This window comes from Ambystoma mexicanum, chromosome 11, assembly GCF_040938575.1.
Source record: "Ambystoma mexicanum isolate Mex_15411 chromosome 11, UKY_AmexF1_1, whole genome shotgun sequence".
Classification (NCBI taxonomy): Eukaryota; Metazoa; Chordata; class Amphibia; order Caudata; family Ambystomatidae; genus Ambystoma; species Ambystoma mexicanum.
In genome coordinates this window covers 90688261-90709964 of record NC_090934.1, presented here as the reverse complement: position 1 = coordinate 90709964, position 21704 = coordinate 90688261, and the positions used below count along the sequence as shown (strand labels likewise).

At 48.5% G+C, this 21704-nt stretch overlaps 1 protein-coding gene across 3 annotated transcripts in view; it reads right to left on the bottom strand.

Annotated features, from left to right (window-relative positions):
• LOC138503097 (protein argonaute-4) overlaps nucleotides 1-21704 on the bottom strand; it is a 324615-nt gene that overhangs the window by 112730 nt on the left and 190181 nt on the right. For 2 of the 3 annotated variants that reach the window (XM_069622601.1, XM_069622602.1), the window contains exons 8-10: nucleotides 14037-14184; nucleotides 11143-11262; nucleotides 7776-7904 (exon numbers count right to left, since the gene is read on the bottom strand). In XM_069622601.1, coding sequence (XP_069478702.1) covers nucleotides 7776-7904; nucleotides 11143-11262; nucleotides 14037-14184 — 397 coding nt within the window. The remainder of the gene's footprint in view (nucleotides 1-7775; nucleotides 7905-11142; nucleotides 11263-14036; nucleotides 14185-21704) is intronic. The other variant, XM_069622603.1, reaches the window with a different exon arrangement.

Sequence of the window (21704 nt, the reverse complement as noted above, 5' to 3'; positions counted from 1 at the left end):
AGTAGGGGGAGAAGTGCCGGGGGGGAAGAGGGGAAGGGGGGTAAAGAGGGCAAAGGAACTCCTAAGTGCTGCAAGGGAGGTGGCTCATAAGTGCAGAGAGTCAGGGGACTGTAGGGTTGCAGATACAGTCCCTAGGTGGTTAGAAGGCCCAGAGGCATTGCGATATGACCCAAAGAAACACGACAATTATTTTTACAATATATCAATGTATAGTTTATATATACACAGGCAAAGATTTAGAAAGGTAAGTAGTATTGTAAGTGTTAAAAAGATTGTATTCAGTACCCCGTGGAAGACTGCACCAGCCCTGTCCTCTTGGCAAGCCAACCTTTGGTATAAGCATGTACTACACAAGTTGGTAGAGTGAGCAGCCAGGCTCATCTTAAGAGGGGTCAACATGAGCTGTAGGGTTGGAACAGCGATTCACAGGGACAAGTATCCAAATAGACACTTACACTCAAGGTTTCTTGATTAAACACTTATTTATTAATTTAACAGTCAGTTGAATAAGCCTACTTTAGAAGGGAGCAAATATATGTAACAAAAATATACTTAGAAAATACACACTTTATTTTCTTTTCTCCCCACTCCTTGTCCCCTGTGTTGTCTTTGTGGTGTTACGTGTGTTTGCATGTTGTCTTCGTGATGTTTTGTGTGTTATGAAGAGCATTGGGTAGGGATAGATATTTTAGGTTTCACATAGTTTGATTGCATTATTGAAATATATAAAGTAGGATATTCAAGACCTTCATATGCAAATACATACTGTAAGACTGTGCTGAATCTATGTGAAATTGATGCAATTTATTGAAAACCTAATACACTCCCGTTTCAATAAATCAGTAGATATCCATTAGGGATGGCACACAGCTACTTCCTACGCCCTGAGGTGACAAATAACCAGGACACTGGACATTGATATCTCACTGGCACATTTAGAGCAATACTGATGTTTGTGTCAAAAGGAAAAGATGAGGGAATAAAAACAATGGTTAACAAATATTCTTTAAGCAGGTAAGTACTTTTTGAACCCCACAATGCAAAGTAAATTAACCTTTTCCCAGCTACACAAGTTCTGGAATGTGTAACTTTTGCTGAGGGATAGTTAAGGCACAAAGTCAGAGGTTAGAAGAGTCTTTCAGGGAGACAGGACAGCCAAAGTCAATTAAGCAAATGCCTAGGTATTAGGGAGAATTCTCCGAAATGTGCTAATTCCCTTCTACCTTAGAGAACCCCAGCTCTTTTTGCTGGACTTTTCATTTCTAAACTGAAGACAGCGAGACCTTTTTCCCCACTCGCTCATGTATTTTTCTGTGAATTGGATTCTGTTTCTTTTGACTTGAGTCTGACAAACTCCATAGGCATCATCTTTACATTGTGACACACAGATCCTTCAGTGCAGTGACACAGGGAAGTCAGATTTCCCAAAGGTTTAAATACTTTCTCTTGGATGAGCTACTGTTTCCAAGAGCAGTGAAGTGAAATTGAATTTACTTATATTTTGTAACTTTCTAGACCCAGCACACACCATCTTACAATAGGGTGCTGGAGGGGTTACTTAGTATCACCTTTGTCTAGTTTCTCACCTAACATTTTTATGTTCTCCAGCATGGATTCACATGCTCATGAATATTCCCCGTCAGGCTGGGAATCCTCGGTAAAGAAAAAAATCAGTATCAGTTTCGTTTCTGATCCGTCTTTTAGTAGTAACCAATCACTGGTCTCTGGGTCATACTGCCACCAGCCAATGACTGCCCTCTCCCTAAGCCCCTCCCCTGGCAGCCATCCTCAGATTTTTACCGCACGTTCAAGTGTTGGGAGTCCTCATGCTATAGCTCTCAAGCTTCTACTGCGTTTTGCGATTTTTCAAGAGTTTAATCTCATTTTTTCTGTCAATCGAGCCTCAAGCTCCACCGTTTCCATTTCCGATCAACGGGGACCCGTTTTGGAATTTTCTACGCCCCTCAAGGGTGAAGTTTTCGTCGAGTACGCTTCTTGGAGGTTTCCAGAAGACCATGCGAAAACTCTGGCTCGGGGAAGAGAAAGTCGGAGATCCCGGGTGAGCTTCTGGAGAATCCCCGGTCGATCCAGACGGAAGCAGCCGAGGGGGAGCGAGGCGGTGACCCTCCCCCCAAGGTGAAGGCCTCAAGCACGCCAAAAGTCGTGATGGCCCCGATTCACCCGGCTATGGCCTCTATCGAGGGAGTCGTGGCGGCCCTGGTGAAGCCTGTGGAGGCTACCCCAGTGGAGACGACCTCGAGGCCCAGCGTTTCCCTGCCACAGCAGAGGGAATCCTCTTTTCAGCCCATCGATAAGACCCCCGTGAAGACCCCGGTGGAAAAAGAGGGGAGGGGGGCCGGTGGCCATTACGGACACGGATACAGCCTCTGAGGAGGAGCTGGTTGAAGTCGTGCAAAACCTCAACAAGCAGAATCCCGGGGAGGCAGACGAAGAGAGCGACAGTGGCACTGACGAGGCTCCTGGGGAGGAGGAGCAACCATTGCGTCCGTCGCAGCCAGTGCCCGACAACTCTGTGGCCATTTTGATGGCAATCCAAACCTTATGCACGGAGATAAGGACGAGGTTGCCTCTACCCCCAACGGACGACCCAGCAGAACCAGGCCCATCGGGAAGCCCTCCAAACAAGCGGAGGAGGGTTCACCCCCCCCGCCCTTCCAGCCCTTGCAGCCCGCTCAGCCTTCATCTCCGTCCCCCTGATCCTAGGGATGACACGGGAACAGATACAGCCATGACGGGGACGGATGACGGGATGGGCCTTCCATCACCACCCCCTCAGGCCTGCCCGCCCGACGAAATTGGCTCCTTCCACGCCATGATTTCCAGGGCATCCGAGCTTTTCCAGCTCTGCCCCGAAGAACAGAAGGAAGGAAGGCTTCCTTTATCAACTGCGCGAGGCCAAGAGGAAGACTGTCCTTGCGGTGCCGTTGCTGGACGACATCTGGGACGAGGGACTCGCTCTCCTGAAGAACCGGTCCACAACGCCTGCCAAAAGGGATCGGTACGAGAAGAAATACCGGGTCCCCGATTCCGCCCCTTTGTGCCTCAGGGCGCAGCCGACCCCTGATTCAATCATCTCGGTGGCAGCCGAGAAGGCGGGGGCGACCGCTTCAACTTCAACCTCCCCAGCTGACGGCGAGGGAAAGAGACTGGACGCCATGTGACGAGTCATCTCGTCCGCGGCAATGACAATTAAGGCGGCTAATTCGGCGGTGGCTCCTCGACGTACCGCCAGGCAGAACGTTCCTCGTCACAGGAGGCCTACAGATGGCGCGGCAAGTCAGGAGGACCCCGTCGCCAAGGAGGCCAGGGCAGCAAGGCCGCCTCCAAGCAGGACTGAACCGGTCGTAGCATCGGGCCTCCACCCGAGCACCCCGGTGGGAGGCCGGCTGGCGAAGTTCGTCAGTGTGTGGGAGTCCATTTCCACCGACCGTTGGGTGCTGGATGCCCTGGCACACGGGCACACTCTCGAATTTCTAAAGAAGTGCCCCCGAATTCCTCCCGCGGCCAGGAAGTAAAATCACATCCCACAACTGCTGTTAGAAGTAAGGACGATGCTCAAGAAAGGGGCCATCAAGCTCGTCCCGAAGAGGCTGCGGGGCTCCGGAATATACTCAAGATACTTCCTCGTCAGAAAGAAGACAGGCGGTTGGCGCCCCATCCTGGACCTGTGTCGGTTAAACAAACACATCAAGGCCCAGAAGTTCCGGATGGTCACCCTCCAGCACGTGCTGGGACAGCTGGAGGCAGGCGACTTCCTATCGTCGCTGGACTTGGAGGATGCGTACTTACACATCCCCATTCTAAAAGGACACCAAAAGTTTCTCAGATCCGTAGTCCAAGGACGGCACTACCAATTCAAGGCCCTGCCATTCGGATTGAAGTCGGCACCCAGGGTATTTACCAAGTGCCTAGCGGCGCTGCTTCGCCTGCAAGGGATCCACGTTTACCCCTATCTGGACGATTGGCTCATCCGAGCAAGGACAAGGGAGCTCGCTGTCAAGCACACAGCGAAAAAGTCCAACTGCTCACGGACCTGGGATTCTCCATCAACTTCCCCAAATCACACCTAGTTCCGTCGCAGGTCGCAATGTTTCTGGGAGCCATGCTTGATACAGTGGCACGATTGGCTTCCCTGTCGGAGGAAAGGATGAAGGCCATCCTGGGCAAGGTGCAGCGCCTGCTGGCCATGGACGTGGCCAAGGTGAGGTCCATCAAGTCACTTCTCCACATGATGTCCTCTTGCATCTACCTAATGCGCCTATGCATGCTGCGGATGCGCCCTCTACAGGAGTTACTCGACGCCCGTTGGATGCAAGCAGCGGGCAGCTTCGAAGACAAGATCCCGCTCAACGAGACCTTCTGCCTAGCAATTCGGTGGTGGGGCACACGTGCGCATCTCGCGGTGGGCATGGACTTTCAGACACCAGGAGACGGTGACGACGGATGCCTGCCTGGAGGGTTGGGGAACGCACACCGGAGATCTTCACGCGAGAGGCCTTTGGCTCCCGGAGGAGAGGTCACTCCACATCAACATCCTGGAGCCCCGAGCAGTGTTCTGGGCTCTCAGGTTGTTTCTCCCGTCCCTCAAGGGCAAGGTGGTAAGGATACTCACCGACAACACCACCACCACAATGTTCTACATCCGGAAGCAGGGAGGAACCAGGTCCCCGGCCCTATCCAAGGAGGCCCAGGATCTTTGGCATTGGGCCATTGCCCAGGGGATGTTTCTTGTACCCTTCCACCTAGCAGGGATAAAGAACACCATCGCCGACTTGCTGAGCAGGGAGCTGTGCTCATGCCACGAGTGGGAACTGCGTCAGGACCAAGTGGATCGGCTTTTCCGATGATGGGTCAAACCCCAGATCGACCTGTTCGCGACAGTGGCGAACGCCAAGTGCCAGAGGTTTGCCAGCAGGATTCCCCAGCCGAGGAGCATGTGCGATGCTTTCTCGTTCTCCTAGGAAAGCCTGTTCCTGTATGCGTTCCCTCCGTTGCTACTGCGACTTGTCAACCAACTCAAGAGGTCCCGGTGCAGGATGATCCTCGTCGCACCGGCGTGGCCGAGACAGATCTGGATCCCGGACCTTCTAGACTGGTCAGCGTCTCCCCCCCAGTCAAACTATCGACGGACGCAGATCTCTCCAGAGAAGGAGGCGCCATCCTCCATCACGACCCGGGGTCGCTGAACTTGCAGGCCTGGCTCCTGCGGCACTAGAGTTTGGAGGGTACGATATCCCGGCGGACTGCAAGGAGGTGCTTGCAAAGGCCAGGGCGTCCTCAACTCTCAAGTGCTATGGACACAAATGGAAGAGGTTCTCTGTCTGGTGCCGCGCACAGAAGATTAACCCTCTACGAATTACGACCCGTACCTGCTGTCGCGGGCCAAGTTGGGGCTGGCTCATGCCTCCATCAAAATACATCTGGCGGCGATCTCCCGCTACATCAGAACTACAGGACGATCATCTCTGTGGTCTCATCGCCTGGTGAAGGAGTTTATGCAGGGACTGTTCCTTCACCGGCGGGAGTGAACGGCTCCGGCGTGGGAGCTCAACGTGGTACTGACCAGGCTCCTGGGTGCGCCTTTCGAGTCTCTGTATTCGGCATCGTTGAAGTTCCCGTCATGGAAAAAAGCATTTCTTGTGGCCATCACCTCCGCACGACGAGTGGGAGAGATAGAGGCCCTATCCTGCAAGCCTCCATACGTGACTTCACAAGACAAGGGTGGTGCTGAGGACGCAGCCCTCCTTCATGCCCAATGTGCCGTCGGACTTCCATCTCAACGAGCCCTTGGTGTTACCAGTTTTCTTCCCATCGCCTTCGTCACCGGCCGAGAGGACTTTGCACTTGCTGGAAATAGCTAGAGCGCTGAAGTTCTACGTGGACTGCACAAAGTTTTCAGAAGACATCACAACTGTTTGTGAACTTTGGACCTGTGAACCAAGGGAAGGCCCTCGAAGGCTTCCATTTCCAGATGGCTCTCCGACTGCATCATGCACCGTCACCAGTTGACAAACCGACCGTTGCCAGGCCGTCCGAGAGCCCATTCGAGCACAGCGATCACTGCTACCACGGCATTCTTGTCTGGTGTACCCCTGCTGGACATCTGCAGGGCTGCTACGTGGAGGGCGACACATACCTTTGCGAGATTCTACTGCGTTGACTGGGATTCCAGGGAGGAGTCCAGAGTCGGCCAGACAGTGCTGCGCAACCTGTTCTCTTGAAGGTGAGCCTGGTGAGGAGGCAAGAGATGCTTAATGTTGAGCCTTGCCACCTCCCGTGGTTGTGCATGTGTGTACTGCTATGTATTATATTCATGAGCATGTGAATCCATGCCAGACCCATGCTGGAGAACAGTTACAGGTAAGTAACTTGTTACTTAACCTTCCCACGATTAATGGCTGGTGGAAGTGGTTTGCTTTTTCCTGCCATTGTGTACATTTTACTGCAGCTGCAATTGCAGCCCGCGGTAGACACCCATAGGTGCCCATTTTGTCAAAATGGCCCCGGTCGTCTTTTTTCGCCATTTCTTGTTGGAAAAGTCCCTCTTGATATTTACTCTGCGCGTCAAACCAGATTGGGTCCCTGTGTTTGGTCTTCGGCGGGATTCGCGTGTGAAGCCTGCCTCTGGCTCCACCGTGTCTAGCAGGGTAGGCAGCGAGGGAGGTGCCCAAAACTATCTGTGCTTACTTTCCTTGGTTACAGGAATGCACCCAAGGGTGATTGGCTGGAGGGCTGTCCTTGAAGGACAGTCACCCTGCTGTGTGATTGACAGCTAGGCTGTGAATGAATGGGAGATAACTGCGTAAAAGGCAAGGCTTTTTGCTTGGAAGGCAGAGTTGATCACGGGACGAAGGAATCCGAAGACTACCTTGGAAGAAATGCTTCCTTCAACTCTTGGACCGTTGGTTTGCCCGGTGAAACCCTGCTGCAGTGCTGAAGTTCTGAATTCGCCTCGACTAGAGAAGACCTGCAAATGGCGACTTCTCCCCTTGGGTTGGTGGGACCAATCTACCCCAAGACGAACTCATCTGGAAATTCTCGGAGCTGGCTGTACTTCCATTGCTGCTGCAGGAACCAAAGTGCCAGGTACACCAGAATCGAGTGAGAGTGGTAAGTGAGACTCAAGCTCCAGAAAGATCCTCCGGACTCACAGGAAGCAGGACTGACCAAGCCTGAGCCACCTCTGGACCCTAGATGCAAGGAAAGACCATAGTGGTATCCGAGAACCGGAGTGGTGCTATTTGCGAGAGTCGAGAGGAGCTGAAACCGCAAACTGCTGCTGATCTGAAGTTAGCCCATTGCTGTTGCTGACCTTTCATTCGTTGCTAGAGTCCCCAGATGTCCTCCCTCTTGTCCCCACGACTGAGGCCCAGGAACACAGGATCTGTCAAATCGGGTCAAAACACACGAGAGTGAGAAAAGGGGCTCACTCATTCCAGGGTTAAAATTAAATGTCCTAAAGTCCAGCAAAAGAGCTGGGGGTCTCTAAGGTTGAAGGGAATTCACACAGAAATGAGAATACTCCACACAAAGTGCAGATGCCGAAAAAGGTATAGAAAGTATCATTCAAAAGGTATGGAGAGTCATAAAAAGGACACCTATAAATGGAGTAAAAGAAAGGGGCGAGTGGGGAAAAAGGTTCCCCCTCACCGAGGAACATAGAAAAATAATCTGCAAGTCCAGCAAAAAGTGCTGGGGGCCTCACAGGCGAAGGAGATTTATCATGAATATGAAAATCTAACCTAACAGCTTACCCTTCCGCCATACTGCAACATGGGAGCAGGTAACACTCTGCCTGAAAGTTCTGTCATTTCATTGTGGACAACGATCCCAAACTCCTTCAGGTATGGATCGGGACCTCCAACCATGCTGTTACTCTTTACCTATGAAATAAAAACAATGTCTACAGTTACTGAGCTCGAGTCGCCATAATGTAGGGTTTTGCACTTTGCAGACACTGAAAACAGTCAAACTTCCAGAGTGTAGGATCCCAATTATGATCAATCAAGTGTGAATGTGGCTCATAAAATAACAGTAACAAGCTTGAGACCAGCACACCAAGCCAGCTGTTTCAATTAAATGCCTCAGTGAGCAACTGTTCTGTAAGACTACATAATACTACTAAAAATCACAGGACATTTGCAAATGCACAAGAAAAGTATAGATACTCATATTCACCAATGCAAATGTTACTCTTCCAACTTTAACTTCATAACCACATTATTGCTAATGCCTTGCCATTTCTTGAAGAAAATCATGATGCCTCGGTTCTATTCCTTCAGTACACAGATGAATGGATTTAGAAGGGTCTAGTTAGTAAAATGCTACATCAAGTGCATTCCTGGAGTGTAACCGGGACTCGAGCTGCAATTGGGGTGGAGTCTCTGGGAATACCCTGCCACAGAACGACCACGGATGCAAGAGCTACAAAACAGTTGCTTCAGTTGAGAGCCTGAAATCAGACAGCTCAATGCGCACAGAGGCAACTCTGTGGCTGCATTTAGCAAATGGATTGAAATTAAATACTGTGACCAAGACCATGCGCTCCTCAGCGTCCCCAAGCTAGGTATGCACTCAAACATCCTAACAAGATTGACAGAGCAGACATGGACATTCTACAAAGGATTCCATTATGGCAAGATACAACTATGCAGCTAAACGTGTTCTCCCACTGGGAGAGCGACAGAAGTGGAATACCGGGAGTAATGAAGAGCTCTGTGAAAGCTGCACTTTTTCAGAAGCTGGTTCGGATGGATACCCTGTGCGCACTGTTAGGGAGAATTCTCTGTTTAGGCTGAATTTCCCTACCTAGTGAGTCCCCCAGCAGCTTTGCTGGATTTCTGGGGTTTATTTTTTTCTCCTGCCAAGAGTGAGACTCTTTTTACCCTCACTCTTGGACATGTTGAACTGTGTGATCTTGGACAAACCTTGTGTTGAATGGGCTATGGGGTCTTTTACTCCATAGGGCCTCATGTATTTTTTGCGATGTGGGTTACACAGCACCCTCTGTGCAGTAACCCAGGGGTGTCCTAGGGACTCCCCAACATAGACTCCATACCCTGGGACTGACTACTGTCTCCCAGGGCATGTAAAGTCACAAAAGGCTTTATTAGTCTTGAATCCTGAACAGAACCAGTACAAACCATCATATTGTGGACGTACTGGCTGGGGCAATTCGATTGCCCCAGGGTCTGTTAGTCAAGGGGGCACGTCTCCGTCCCCCCTGATCGAGTTTTGGCTGGTGGCAGTGGAAACTACTTTTTATATTCGACCGCGAATATTTCCCTATGGGATTTCCCATTGTTTTAGGCTAACACATTTCATTATTTATTTACGGTAGCCTTAAACATACCGCCGGTTTATATATTTATTATTATAACTCCGGTCGGGTTATTTTGCCAAAACTTGATCCTAAAATGGCGTTGGTATTCACCTCTGTAATTCTGACCCAAAGTGGAGCCCTTTGTCCCACTTTTGGCGGGCTTCTCCACAGAAGCCCTCCAAAGTGGTGCCACTCTGTCTGGGGTACTTAGGAGGGGTGGAGGGGAATTTAGGCACCCTGGACTGAGTTACCTTGGTAACTCAAGTCGCACTCCGTCCTGATTGGCCCAAGTGGTGAGCCGCCCGGCTCACCACTTAGCATGTTTGAGTGACAGCTAGGCTGGGTGAATGGGGGTTTGCTGCATAAAAGCAGGGCTTTGGGGACTGGAACTTCAGAAGTCGCCACAGGACCAAGAATCCGACGAGGGAAGAGCTGAGCCGACCTGCTTCGACGACACCAACCAGTGGAGCCCTGCTGAACCGTCTCACCACTTTTCCCAACGACCGAGGAGAACTCTTAACGGAGTGGCTCCTTCCCTTGACTGGTGGGGACAACCAGTTTTCGCCTTCTTTCCGTTCTTTGAGGTATCTCGTGGCCGCCTTGCCTGTGCCAAGCACCCCGGCAACCGGAATACCACACTTTACCCCCATACCGCGAAAGTCGGTACCAACCCTTTAACCGGAGGACTCCGCGGCTGGTTTCTTCCCGGGCAGTGCTACGACCTTTCTCTTCTGCTCTTCAGCGAGATATTCTTCTCCCCTGACCGACGTCGAGCCTTGCTGTCACTGCCTGGAACAACTGCCACCGCTGGAGGATCCTTTCCACTTAAGGTACTGTGTTCCGCCTGGCTTCCCTTGCCACCGACTGTACGGGGTAGATTTAGTCCCCGGCTTTCGAACCTGGGAGTGCCTGGGACACTTTGGCTAAACTTTCTAAGCCACTCTAAACTCTTTTTGACTCTTTGCAAGACTTTGAATCCCGAACTAACAGTGTGATCTTGGGCACATTTACGCTCCGGCTGCTCTAAGAGTGGGCCCTGCCTAGTGACTTTTGCTCACCTGTGACTTTGTTCTTCTTTAAGCCTATTGCAAGTGTTCTGGACCTTAGAGTGGTGTGTTTAACCTATTTCTGCTTTTTCTCTCCCTTTCTTGGAAACTACTAGAGTGTCATCTAACGTTAAGCACTCACCTCTGTTTTAATTAAGTGGTGTTAACCTAGAGTTGTCTAGATAGGAGAAAGGATTGAATCTACTTTCATTATAACTGTGTTTGAAGTGTTCCACTATATTCTTTGCTAGAGTGTTTTCTACTTATGTGTGTTTTTAAATAAATAACTATATTCTTTTGAAACCAAGCTCTGGTCAGTGTTTGCTTGTGCTATTGTGTTTTGGTACCTATTGTGTATACTTGCATACTGCCTAACTCTTCTTGAGAGAAGTCTGACTGCTCAGCCACAGCTACCAGGTAAATCTGGGTGGTACAGACTGCTACCAAAGGGGTTTACTGCTATACCTGTAGTCTTAAATCTTTTGCAGTGTTCCCCAAGGGAACTGCACAGGTTTCTGCCTAACACGCACTGAAATGGTCTGCACACACTGAAAGCATGCTGAAATGTCTAAATTACATCCCATACACAGACATAAGTAGGTGACGGGTTAGCACTATAAAGTACTAAAAATAAACTTTGTCGTGGATTTTTAAGGGCGCAGCCAAGTCTAGCATCTGGGGAGGGGCTTAGGAGATTGCTTTGGGCACAAGGGGATCTCCTATAAATGACTACGAGAAAGTAGACTTACTCACCAGTCGGCTGATCTCTTCTTGCCTGTCCGGAGCAGATCTTGCTGTTGCTTTAATCATGGTGGATGTTTGATTGTCCGTCAGCTTCTTGATACACCGCTGGCCAGCGACAATGTTGCATACCTGGGGAAAGATGCCAAAACTATTTGTCATTCCGCACTTGAGAAACCGTCCAGAAAGCTACTGGCCACATGCATTGCTGTTAAGATGGATTTCTAGAATCTGACATTGTGGACAGATGTTAGGAGGCCACCTTATTTACAGAGGACAGGGATCTTGGAGGTTAGGCAAAACTCAATTAAGTGTGGAGAGTGATCAAGGCTTAGTCTCAGGAGACAGTGAGGTCCGGGCGCCACAATGAGTACACACAGTGAAGCACACAATCAGTCAATTTATCCAGGTAAGCAGGTAGTAATATCACACAGTACTAAATTATCAAACATATATACAATCACATTTAGGTTTTTAGCAATGCATACAAGACAACTAAAAGAAGTCAAGGAATGGAACCAGGACACAAGAATAATGCTCTAACTTTGGAAGTTCAATCCCAATGATGTATGTGGTCCTAGTCACAAAGCTTCTTCTTAGGAAAGGAGTTGGATGTAAGAAAATTTCATGTGGCAGTGAACAGGTTCCATTAGATATTCAACACGTTACAGGTATGTTAAATAATCCAATCATTTAGATACAAAATTATAGATCCGACAATCAGTGATAGAATGGAATAACCAAAGTTTATTCCAAGGTTTTTTATAAAGAGAACCGGGTGAAGGCGAGTGTTGCAATTACGTAGGCCGCCCCACTGCAATACTCCACCCCCCTGTCCGACTTCACAGGTGACTAGGTAGGTTGAAAGGGGGTGGTGGGGTCGCTGGAGGTAGGTTGCCCCACTGTTGGATCCAGAAAAGGGTGCTGTAAATGGGAGCTGCGGGTGCAAGGATTCTCCTGTTCAGTTTCAGGAGCAGAGTGCAAACCTTTGCATAAAAGAAATGCAGAAGACATCAATGCAGAACTCTTCACATCACTTCGCCAGACGGGAGAAGGAGAGTTGCAGTGATGGCTACTGCACACGGGCAATAGAAGTCGTGGTTCAAGACCCTCAAGAGCAGGATCGGTTGATGCTGGGAAGCTGAAACTTGGCAGGAAGGAGACTTGTGGCACAAGCTGGCAACCACCGAAGTTCCAGCAATGAACACAGAACAGCGACAATGCTACAGAGGTAACCGACTGGAGAGCTTGTCAGTTCACCGGGCAGTCCAGGGACACTTAAAGGCTCAGGATGTCAGAATCCTCGAGAATGCGTTGAGACTAGTTGATCTCACCAGTCCAAGGGTTGTAGCACCGCAGAGGGCCTTAGCAGATCAGGTAGTCAAACAGGGCTTCAACAGGCCAAATGCAGGAAAGGAACCAGGTCTCTTCAGGAGTCGTCTTAATTCGGCTGCTCTTCTACACAGAATACTTGGCTCCAATGCGGATCTGAATAAATGGTAGCGGTAGTTCTCACTCATCCTAAATTCTGGCTGGAAGCAAGTCCAGGCCCAGCCACTGTAAGGATCGGCACCATACAAACAGCCAGCAGTGGTCCAACCAGGGACCATGGTTTCACTCATGGCTCACACCTAGAATTTCAGGCATCCACGATGTATAGTGGGATCAGACAGTTACACCCACTTCCTGAGTCCACACACACCAGGCCAGCCCTAGCCTGTGAAATCAGCAGCTTTCATGGACGAATGCATAACCATTTAAGGGATTTCCTAACCCAAGAAGGCCGGAAGGAGGACAAACAATATAGCCCAAGGACAAGCGAAAAATCTCATGGCACAGCCATTTTAGGGCACTAGCATCGTTCAGTAGCCAGACATGGTAAAGACGAATGAGCATACTAACAATGCAAAAATGGTTTAAAAAAAAAAAAAAAAAAAAAAAGGTTTCTGCTTCCACCAGCTTGTCTTAAGTTTAGGCATATAAAGTAACCAAAAACACCAAAAGAGCACAAAAAAAACTAAAGTACTAAAGTGATACTTAAGTATCTCCACTGCATTGTAAGATGTGTGCACTGTTAAAAGGTTCCCAAAAATGTTGGGAAACAGTTTTGAAGGACTGAACAGTTTGCCCATACAAATAGAGCTAGAGACCGGGGAGTGGAGCTGAAAGCTATACTTCAATGTAAAAAGTCAGGACAGGTTAAAAAATAAAAGCAAAAAATTTGGGGATCCATATAATATGGAGGGAAAGTTACCCAAGCAGATATCTTTCCTAATAATTGCTTACATCCCACCACAATGCAAAGTTCAATTTATGAGCACAGGTCTGCATTTCTTGCTGCTAAGCAGATAGTACTGCAGCAAAAGCTCACCAATGTATTTGACGAAATAATTATCTACAATCCTGCGGAGAAGGGGCAGAAAACTGGTTCAAATTACAGAGTAAATGTCTTCACAAAGTAGCATCCATTTGAAGTTTGCATAACGCTTAACGTTCAGCCAGATTAAGCACTTGCAATTTTAGCAAAATGGGTGAAATAATGTGTCCAGGATCACAATTTGAAGGATCAGTAAATAATGAGAACATTCCACAGTTGCCCTGAACACAAAAAACAAACTATGCCACTAAATACCAGATGTATGAAGCATCAGGAAGAGGAACACAACTGTATACAACTTGTATTCATTTTGAGGGTTTTATCGTTCGTGGGAAGGGTTGTAATATAACAAAACTAAACTGCACAGACACTTGATGGCAACTGTTTGAATATTGTTTCATCATATTGAACAGAAACCGCTTGCTGCAAAAGAATAATTGAAGGGTAGCTTAATATTGATAGGTGAATAGTGAGGGTGCTCACGATCCCTTACAAGAGTAGTGTGCACTATATAAAGTACAGCTATTACCTCCAATGGTAAATAAGTGTGCTTCTGCTCCTGGCCCACCTGTAGGCAAGGAAGATGAGGATATTTCAGCTGCAGGCTGTACTTCTGCTTAAAATACTGAGCTACTGTGCACTCCATGGCCTGCCCGTTCTCAAGCTGCAATGGGAACCTAGGAAAAAGGAAAGAGTTCAATAGAAGACCTACAGCAGGCAAAGCCTCCATTGTAAACCAGAACCAGTCCCATTCATTAAAAAAGAAAAAAACTTTCACAGTGGCATTGTAATGTTAGACTGATTTTAATACACTATTTGGGGTTCAGGTGGTAGCTCAACATTTACCAAGGTTTCAGAGATGGTCTGTATATGCCAAAGTCTTGGGAGTTTATTTAGCAGAACAGTCGTGGCTATACTCTCAAAAGTTGAGCATCATGGAGTAGAAGGGTAACAAAGAGGAAATGTCACAGTATACAGAAGTAAAAATTGACAATTTACCTTCTGCAGAAATGTTAATGAAGTGGAACAGGCCAGTACCTTTTTTAGATAGTCCTTTAGAATAGAGGGGTGCCTGCACAAGCCACTAAATATTCAGTAAACAGTTCAGAAATCTGATTGGCAGCATATTTGAGGAGGATCTTCACAAGTGATAAAAAAAAAAAACACATTTTAAACTAACAGGATAAACAAAACGAAAGCTTGCGTTAATGTAAAAAAAGATTGGCCATGTTTTAAGCAGTCATCACAAGTCGCAATAGCGCTTAGTTTGCCTCCAATGGATTCCGACTGACATGGTCATTGTGACAAAGATTAGAAGCAAGCCTCTGGTTTGAAGGGAGGTGGGTGGTCCCAGTTACCAGCTGTCATGAGCTAGTGTTGGGTAGAATTTTCGGTTTTTGTGCCAATTCCCTTTAACCTGAGAGACCCCCAGCAATTTTGCTGGATGCTGGACTTTGATTTTTATTAAACTCATGTGTGAGAGGAACTTTTTGCCACTCCTCCTTGGAGACTTCAACATCTACCTAGATTCTTCCTGTCCTTCCACTGGATTCTTTAGCGATATCTGCGACTCTCTCCCTCTCTATTCTCCCCTCTGGCCCGACTCGCTCTGCAGGGCACACTCTGGATGTTCTGATCTATTCAGACCTTCCCTTTCCGATCTCTCTCACCACTCCTCTCTCCTGGAGTGATCACTTTCTCCTTTCTTCCCATCTCTCCTGCTCTAACCCCTCAGGCCAAGCCAACTCCAGCACTGCCACCGATCTTCTCTGTTATCCGACCCCATGAAGCGTGTGCCAGTTGAGGCTTTTGCCGCCACTTTCTCACCTCCCCCTCTCCTCCCTCCTTGGCTGACTCGCACCCTGACACAGCCCTTTCCACTCTGCTATATCTGATGCTCTCGATGTTCTTGCCCATATCATGAGGATCTGCTTGAAGCCCAAATACAAGTGCAACTCTTGGTACGACTCGGCCCTCGTCACTCTTAAACGCAGGGGGGCTGAGGGGAAATGGCGTGCTTCCAGTACATCCTCTAACAAACTGGCATGCCACCTGCTCGAAAGGCAATACCGGCTCTGTCCGCACCAAGAAGAGAGCCAACATCCAAGCCTGTGTCTGCGAGGAATCCAACAACTCAGACTAACTCTCTAAAATCTGCAAGGAGCTGGCCAACCCTGCTGCAGGCTCTACCTCTCCTGTACCCTCCCAGGCCCTCAGCACGGCCTTGGCCTCTCATTTCATATCTAAAACTCAGGACATCCTGTCCTCCCCTATTCCTTCTCCCTGCTCTTCCTCTGGCCCTTCTTTGGCCACCCCTCCTCCCTCCTTCTCTGCCTTTCCCCTGTTCTCCTCAGACAAGGTTTCTAACCAAGTCCGATCAATGAAAGTCTCGTCAAAATAGTTTCACCCTTGTTTCTCCAAAGCCATCAAGGACCACATGGACACCTTGGCGGCTCCTGCTCTGGCTGACTACTGCAACCACTCCTTTGCCACTGGAGTCTTCGCCTCCCACTGAAGCACTGCCTTGTGCACCCTCTACTTAAGAAACCCTCTGCTGACCCTTCCTGCCCAGCTAACTATCGCCCAATCTACATAACTCCTTTCTTGGGCAAACTTCCGGAGAAGCTGGCAATCTCCCAGCTTGATCTTCACACTGAATCTGTTAGTTGCCCCCATGACTATCAGTCTGGCTTCAAAGCTGCCAGAAATATGGAAACTGCTCTCCTGAAAATCAACGGAGACCTGCTCTCCAACTTCGATTCCAACGCCCTTTGTGTCCTCATCTTACTTGATCTTTCTTCTGCCTTCGACACGGTCAACCATACCATCCTGCTCAACCATCTCCGTGATAACCTGGGTATCACTGATCAAGCCCAGGCTTGGCAGACCTCTCCTCTCTGATCGACCCTACCAGGTCCAACCCGGGTCCTTCCTCTCCTCTAGCTCTACCTGTGGTGTTCCCCACGGGTCTAACCTCTCCCTGGCTGTTCAATACCTGGCACTGCTTGCCCACCGCAATGCCGCTCTCTGCCCCAACTTTCAGTGCTATGCAGATGATACTCTACTCATTCTCAGGCTCCCTTCCGCCACCTCTTCTGACTGTCCGCCATCCAGGAGTGGTGTGCTGCCAATGATCTTTGCCTTAATGCCAGTGAGACCAAGAGTCTCCTCATCGGCACACCTACACCCTCCTTTCCGGTCTTGTCCCTCTCTGGCCGGCCTCACTTGGCCCCCTTCCTGCTCCCACCTGTGAGGCTAAAAACCTCGGGGTCATCTTTGAATCCACACTTTCCTGCTCTCCTTACATCTGACGTCTCTAAGAAATCTCACTACCAGCTGCACCTCCTCAGAGGTATTCTTCCTTTCCTCTACCTGGAAGCTCACGGTCTCTAGAGCTCTGGTTCTCTCTAGGCTGGACTACTGCAAAAGCCTCATTCTAAATCTGCCTGCCTCTATTCTCCGACCCTCTGCAACTCATCCAAAACAGGACTGCAAGACGCGTCCTTGGCCTTAAGCCCAGGGATCGTACCTCTCCAGGACTGTCATCTCTGCACTGGGTCCCAGTGGTGGCGCGGATTAATTTCAAAACCCTCTGCATTGTCCACAAGGCCCTCAGGGGCCTGGAACCTAAATACCTTCAACTCCCTCTTCCTAAATATCTTCCTTCTCGAAACGCTTCGCTCATCCACCTCAAACTCCCTCATGGTCAGTTGCTTCTCCAAGCAGCAAGTTGGTGGTAGATCTCTTTCCTCTGCAACAGCGTCCCTGCCTCTCTGAAACTTGAGAACCAACTCTGGTTCCGGAAGCACCTCAAGACCTTCCCTCTTTGCTTCTGCTTTCTCTCCTCCTTTCCCCTGCTGTTCCCCTAGCCGATTCTGAAACTGCACTGGCTACCCTCCGATCTCGGGCCCGGTACCCTCCCTGCTAGTTGCACACCTGCACTGCCCCCCTGGCAACCCTTGAACTCTGGGACTGTTTATCTATACAGCCTCTACTAGCACTTGACACCGGATGTCTGCACTTAGCCTTTAACTTGCTGCCAGCTGGCCGCACTAATTTGTCTTTATTTCAATGTTATCCTATGTACTGCACTGTCCCCTCCCCCTTGCCCTCTCCCCAGCACGATCTCAATGTCACCTGGCCTAGGAGGATCGTTTTCTCCGTCTTCCCTCCGTTTCCCCTCCCTTGCCTCGTCACGCCTTGAAACATGCCATATGTCATTCTTTTTCTCCGACTGATTTGTATTCTCTGTTGTATGGCGCTTGGTAATCTCCATAGGTGAATACAGGCTAACTGCCAAGGAGACCGGTGTCCAGCACAGCTCATAAAAGACGCTGCCCGTGACCTCTCCCCATTTATCACAAAGCTGATCAATGCCTCCTTCACCACTGGATCTATCCCAACTAATCCAAAAACAATCCTGGGTATTACCATTACTAAAAAAAACCTACACTTGACCCAGCTACCACTTCTAATTACAGACCCATAACTGTACCATTCCTCCTAAAAATCCTGGACAAGGTCGCCTATGTTCAAATACAGAAGCACTTGGAAGAACACCACCTGTTAGGAGCCAGACAATCCGGCTTCCGACCCCAACATGGGACTGAGACAGCTCTTATCGACCTTAAAACACAGACTGATCTGCTCAGAGACAATTGCCAAGCAGCCTTAGTCCTCCTCCTCGACCTCTCTGCAGCATTTGACCTGGTCGACCACTCGGTCCTATGCACTCACCTACACACGGCCGCCCACTTCTCCCCCGAGGCCATTACATGGATTAGATCTTTCCTCGATGGCAGAACCATGAGGGTTTTTTCGCCTATAGATGCTGCAGACCCCATACCCATCACCTGTGGTGTACCACAGGGTTCTTGCGTCTCCCTTACACTGTAACATTTACCAAGCCCCTTTTCGATGATCTGGACCATCTCGGTATCACCTACACTAGCTATGCAGATGATACCCAAATCCTCCTTCAGCTTTCTGGAGATTATGGAAAGGATTTGGTGAATAGGGTTTACATCATCCAGGCATGGATGGCCACACATGGACTATGCCTGAATGATGACAAAACTGAACTCATCACCTTGGGTACCATTGCCAGCCTAAAGAAATTAAGCCCAGCCTACTCATCCTTCATGATCGATGACAACATTATCAGAGTGGGACACAAAGTCAAAACTTTGGGCTTCTACCTGGATTCCAACTTCTCCTTTAACAGACAGGTGAACTCACTAGCCTCCTCCACGGCTTATACGTGTAAATTGATCCGTGCAGCCAAACCCTTTCTATCCGATACCAGTTGCCTCACCCTGGCCAGAGCCCTCATACTATCCCGCCTAGACTACTGTAACGCGCTCTATCTTGGGTCCTCCAAAGCCACCACCAACAAATTACAAATCCTCCAGAATAATGCACTCAGAGCAGCCCTGGGCATCTCCATAAGAGACCACATCACAGCACACAGTCAACTGAACAACTGGACCCCTATCACAGACAAAACCTCCCTAAAAACTGCTTCGCTCACCCACAAGTCCCTCAATAACGCGGCCCCCATCTACCTGATCGACAGATTTCACAGATCGACATCCTTGAGACCGACAAGGACAGCATACAGAGACTGCCTCTCCGTCCCCAACTACAAACGCTCTACCATAGGAGGTAACAGTTTCCCAGTGAAAGCGGCTAAACTGTGGAACCCCCTACCACCCACTCTTAGAATGGACTTACCCTACCAAAATTTCCGTTCCAAGGTGAGGTCTTGGCTGAAGGCAGCCGTTGTCTAAACATACTGAGACACGATCTGCTTCTCCCTCTTGTCACTTGGACATACCGTACACACAAATGTTAATTGTATATATGTATATACTTGCTTTTCTTTTATCATTATTGTGCATATGCCATGTATATATTTTATTGTCTGCAACCAAGTTTCGCAAATTCCTGAATCTGCTGCGCCTCGTTACCCTAGGGTATTCCGGGGCATTACAAATAATAAACCAACAGGCGTCTGCCTTTTACTTCGTGACACACAACACCCTCTGTGCACTGCCTCTGAGGTGTGCCATGCACTTCTTTTTAATGTTTAACCACATTGTCTTGTGAGAACTACAGTTCTCAAGAGTAGTAAGATATACATTATCTTACTTACCCTTCCCTTTGTGAGTCAGCACACACCACCTTATGTGGGGTGCTGGGGGGTTACATTGGAATTCCTTTTCCCACTCATGTAACTTTGTTAGAATTCACCAAATTAAATGGCTGATGGCAGTGGTTTCTTATTACTATCGTTTGTGCAGGTTACTAGTAGACCGATTACTCCGCTGCAGTACAGCATCCATTTTCCTCAAACAACCCCCCTCCCTCCACACCAGTCTCTACCATTTTTCATTTGTCAATGACACATTTTGGGCTTTTCTGCTATCCTTTACAGTAGATTTGAGTCCTTTGTGAGTTTTGCCTTTAGCGGGCTTCAGCCCTGAAGCCCGCCCAGACTCGTGTGCCTCTGGGAAGGCTGGAAATGAGGGAGGAGCCCAAAACGTAACTGTCCTTTGTAGGTGTGCCTGTCAAACCAGTTCTAACTGGGCGGATGGTTGTCTTGGAGGACAGTCATCCCCCAGGTGAGTGACAGATCCATGGGAGTGAATGGATATAAGGTGAGGATTTGGCGTACAGAGTCTACCACTGGAACAAGGAATCCGAAGCAGAATATGAGCAGAGACGTGAGCAGCACCTTCCAGGACCGCAGAAGCACTGGTGAAGACCTGCAGCTGTGCTGACCCTGTTTTCAAATAGGCAGGGAAGACACGCCAAGGACTACTTCCTCCCTTCGGCTGCTGGGACCAACTAGCCTCAAGACCATCATTTTGGGCCATCCGACGTCCTGCAACTTTCCTGGGCTGCAGAATACCAATATCCAGGGTACCTGAACCATTATTGAGGGCATTTTCTTACAAAGATCGAATCCAGGCTGAAACTTTGCAGGCATCTGTGTGGAGCTCCATGGGCAGAAATTCTTCACAAAAAGTCCCCTCAACTGAGTTCAGGACCAAGTAGTCGAAGAGAATCCAAATGGCGATATTAGTTTCTTCTTTGCACCGAGAAAAGAAAGGTGCCAAATCTACAAAAAGCCACTCAAGTGAGTTGAATCCATCCATTGCTGCCAACCCCTTCTCCCAGGTGAGACTACAGAAGCCCACCTAAGGTCCCCACCTATTGTCACCATAACCAAGGAGCAGGAATCAGGGTCCGCAAAGTTGCACCTAGAAGAAAGCCAGCTAGAATTTCTTCATCTTCAACATAATGTGGGGCTTGGGGGTGTAATTACAATGTGCCATTTTCAGTGCTTCCCAGTTTGGGAAGTGCTGTTTTCTTCAAGTAAGAGTGGACCTCAACTGTTGTGCAGGCTTTGCAGGCCGGGTGTTAACAGTAGAGTTCCCCTTGAGCCCCTATGTTTTCTTTACAAACTGACTGCTTAAGTAACTTTTCCTCTGAAGATCAGAAATTGAGACTTTGGCTGTAATTTTTTGCTAAAAGGTCCATCTGCTGATCCTACTGGCTTTGGCAATGCAGTGTCCTCCATAGGTTTTAATTTTAACACTTATTGCTAGCAACCAAAATGGCTATATCCTGTTAGGACAATTGTTCTGCAGTCCAACTAAGGGGCAAGTAAAACTATTCAACATAAACAGTACAAGACTACACTCTTAGTACAAGGCTGTACCACCCGAGTATATGGGAGCCTAGAGAGGGCTGTAGGATCAGTACATAGAAGCTGTAGTACACATGGTCCAAATAAACACTATGCATTGTAAAAAAAGGTTTAAACACAAAGATAGAAAGGTAAATATTGGGTAAATAATCTTGGGTAAATAAGAACTATCACAAAATGCATATCACCACAATTAAGAAAGGCAACACTATGCTTTAAAGTACACAGACCAAAGCATAGACCTTGTTCAGAACACTAACAGTATTTCTGGGTACGTCGGACCTTAGTATCGGGCACTCCTATTCATGGGGAGTAAAACTCAGTTACTTTTAGATTACTTTCTGTAATACAAGGGTAGTAGACACTGTCAGTTATGCAATGACGCTCAGCAAAGAAATCACAATCAACAAACCCTGTTACGAGGATACTTTTCTGAATAGTGGAACTCTCATTCAAGGAACAGTATATACCTTTAACTACTTT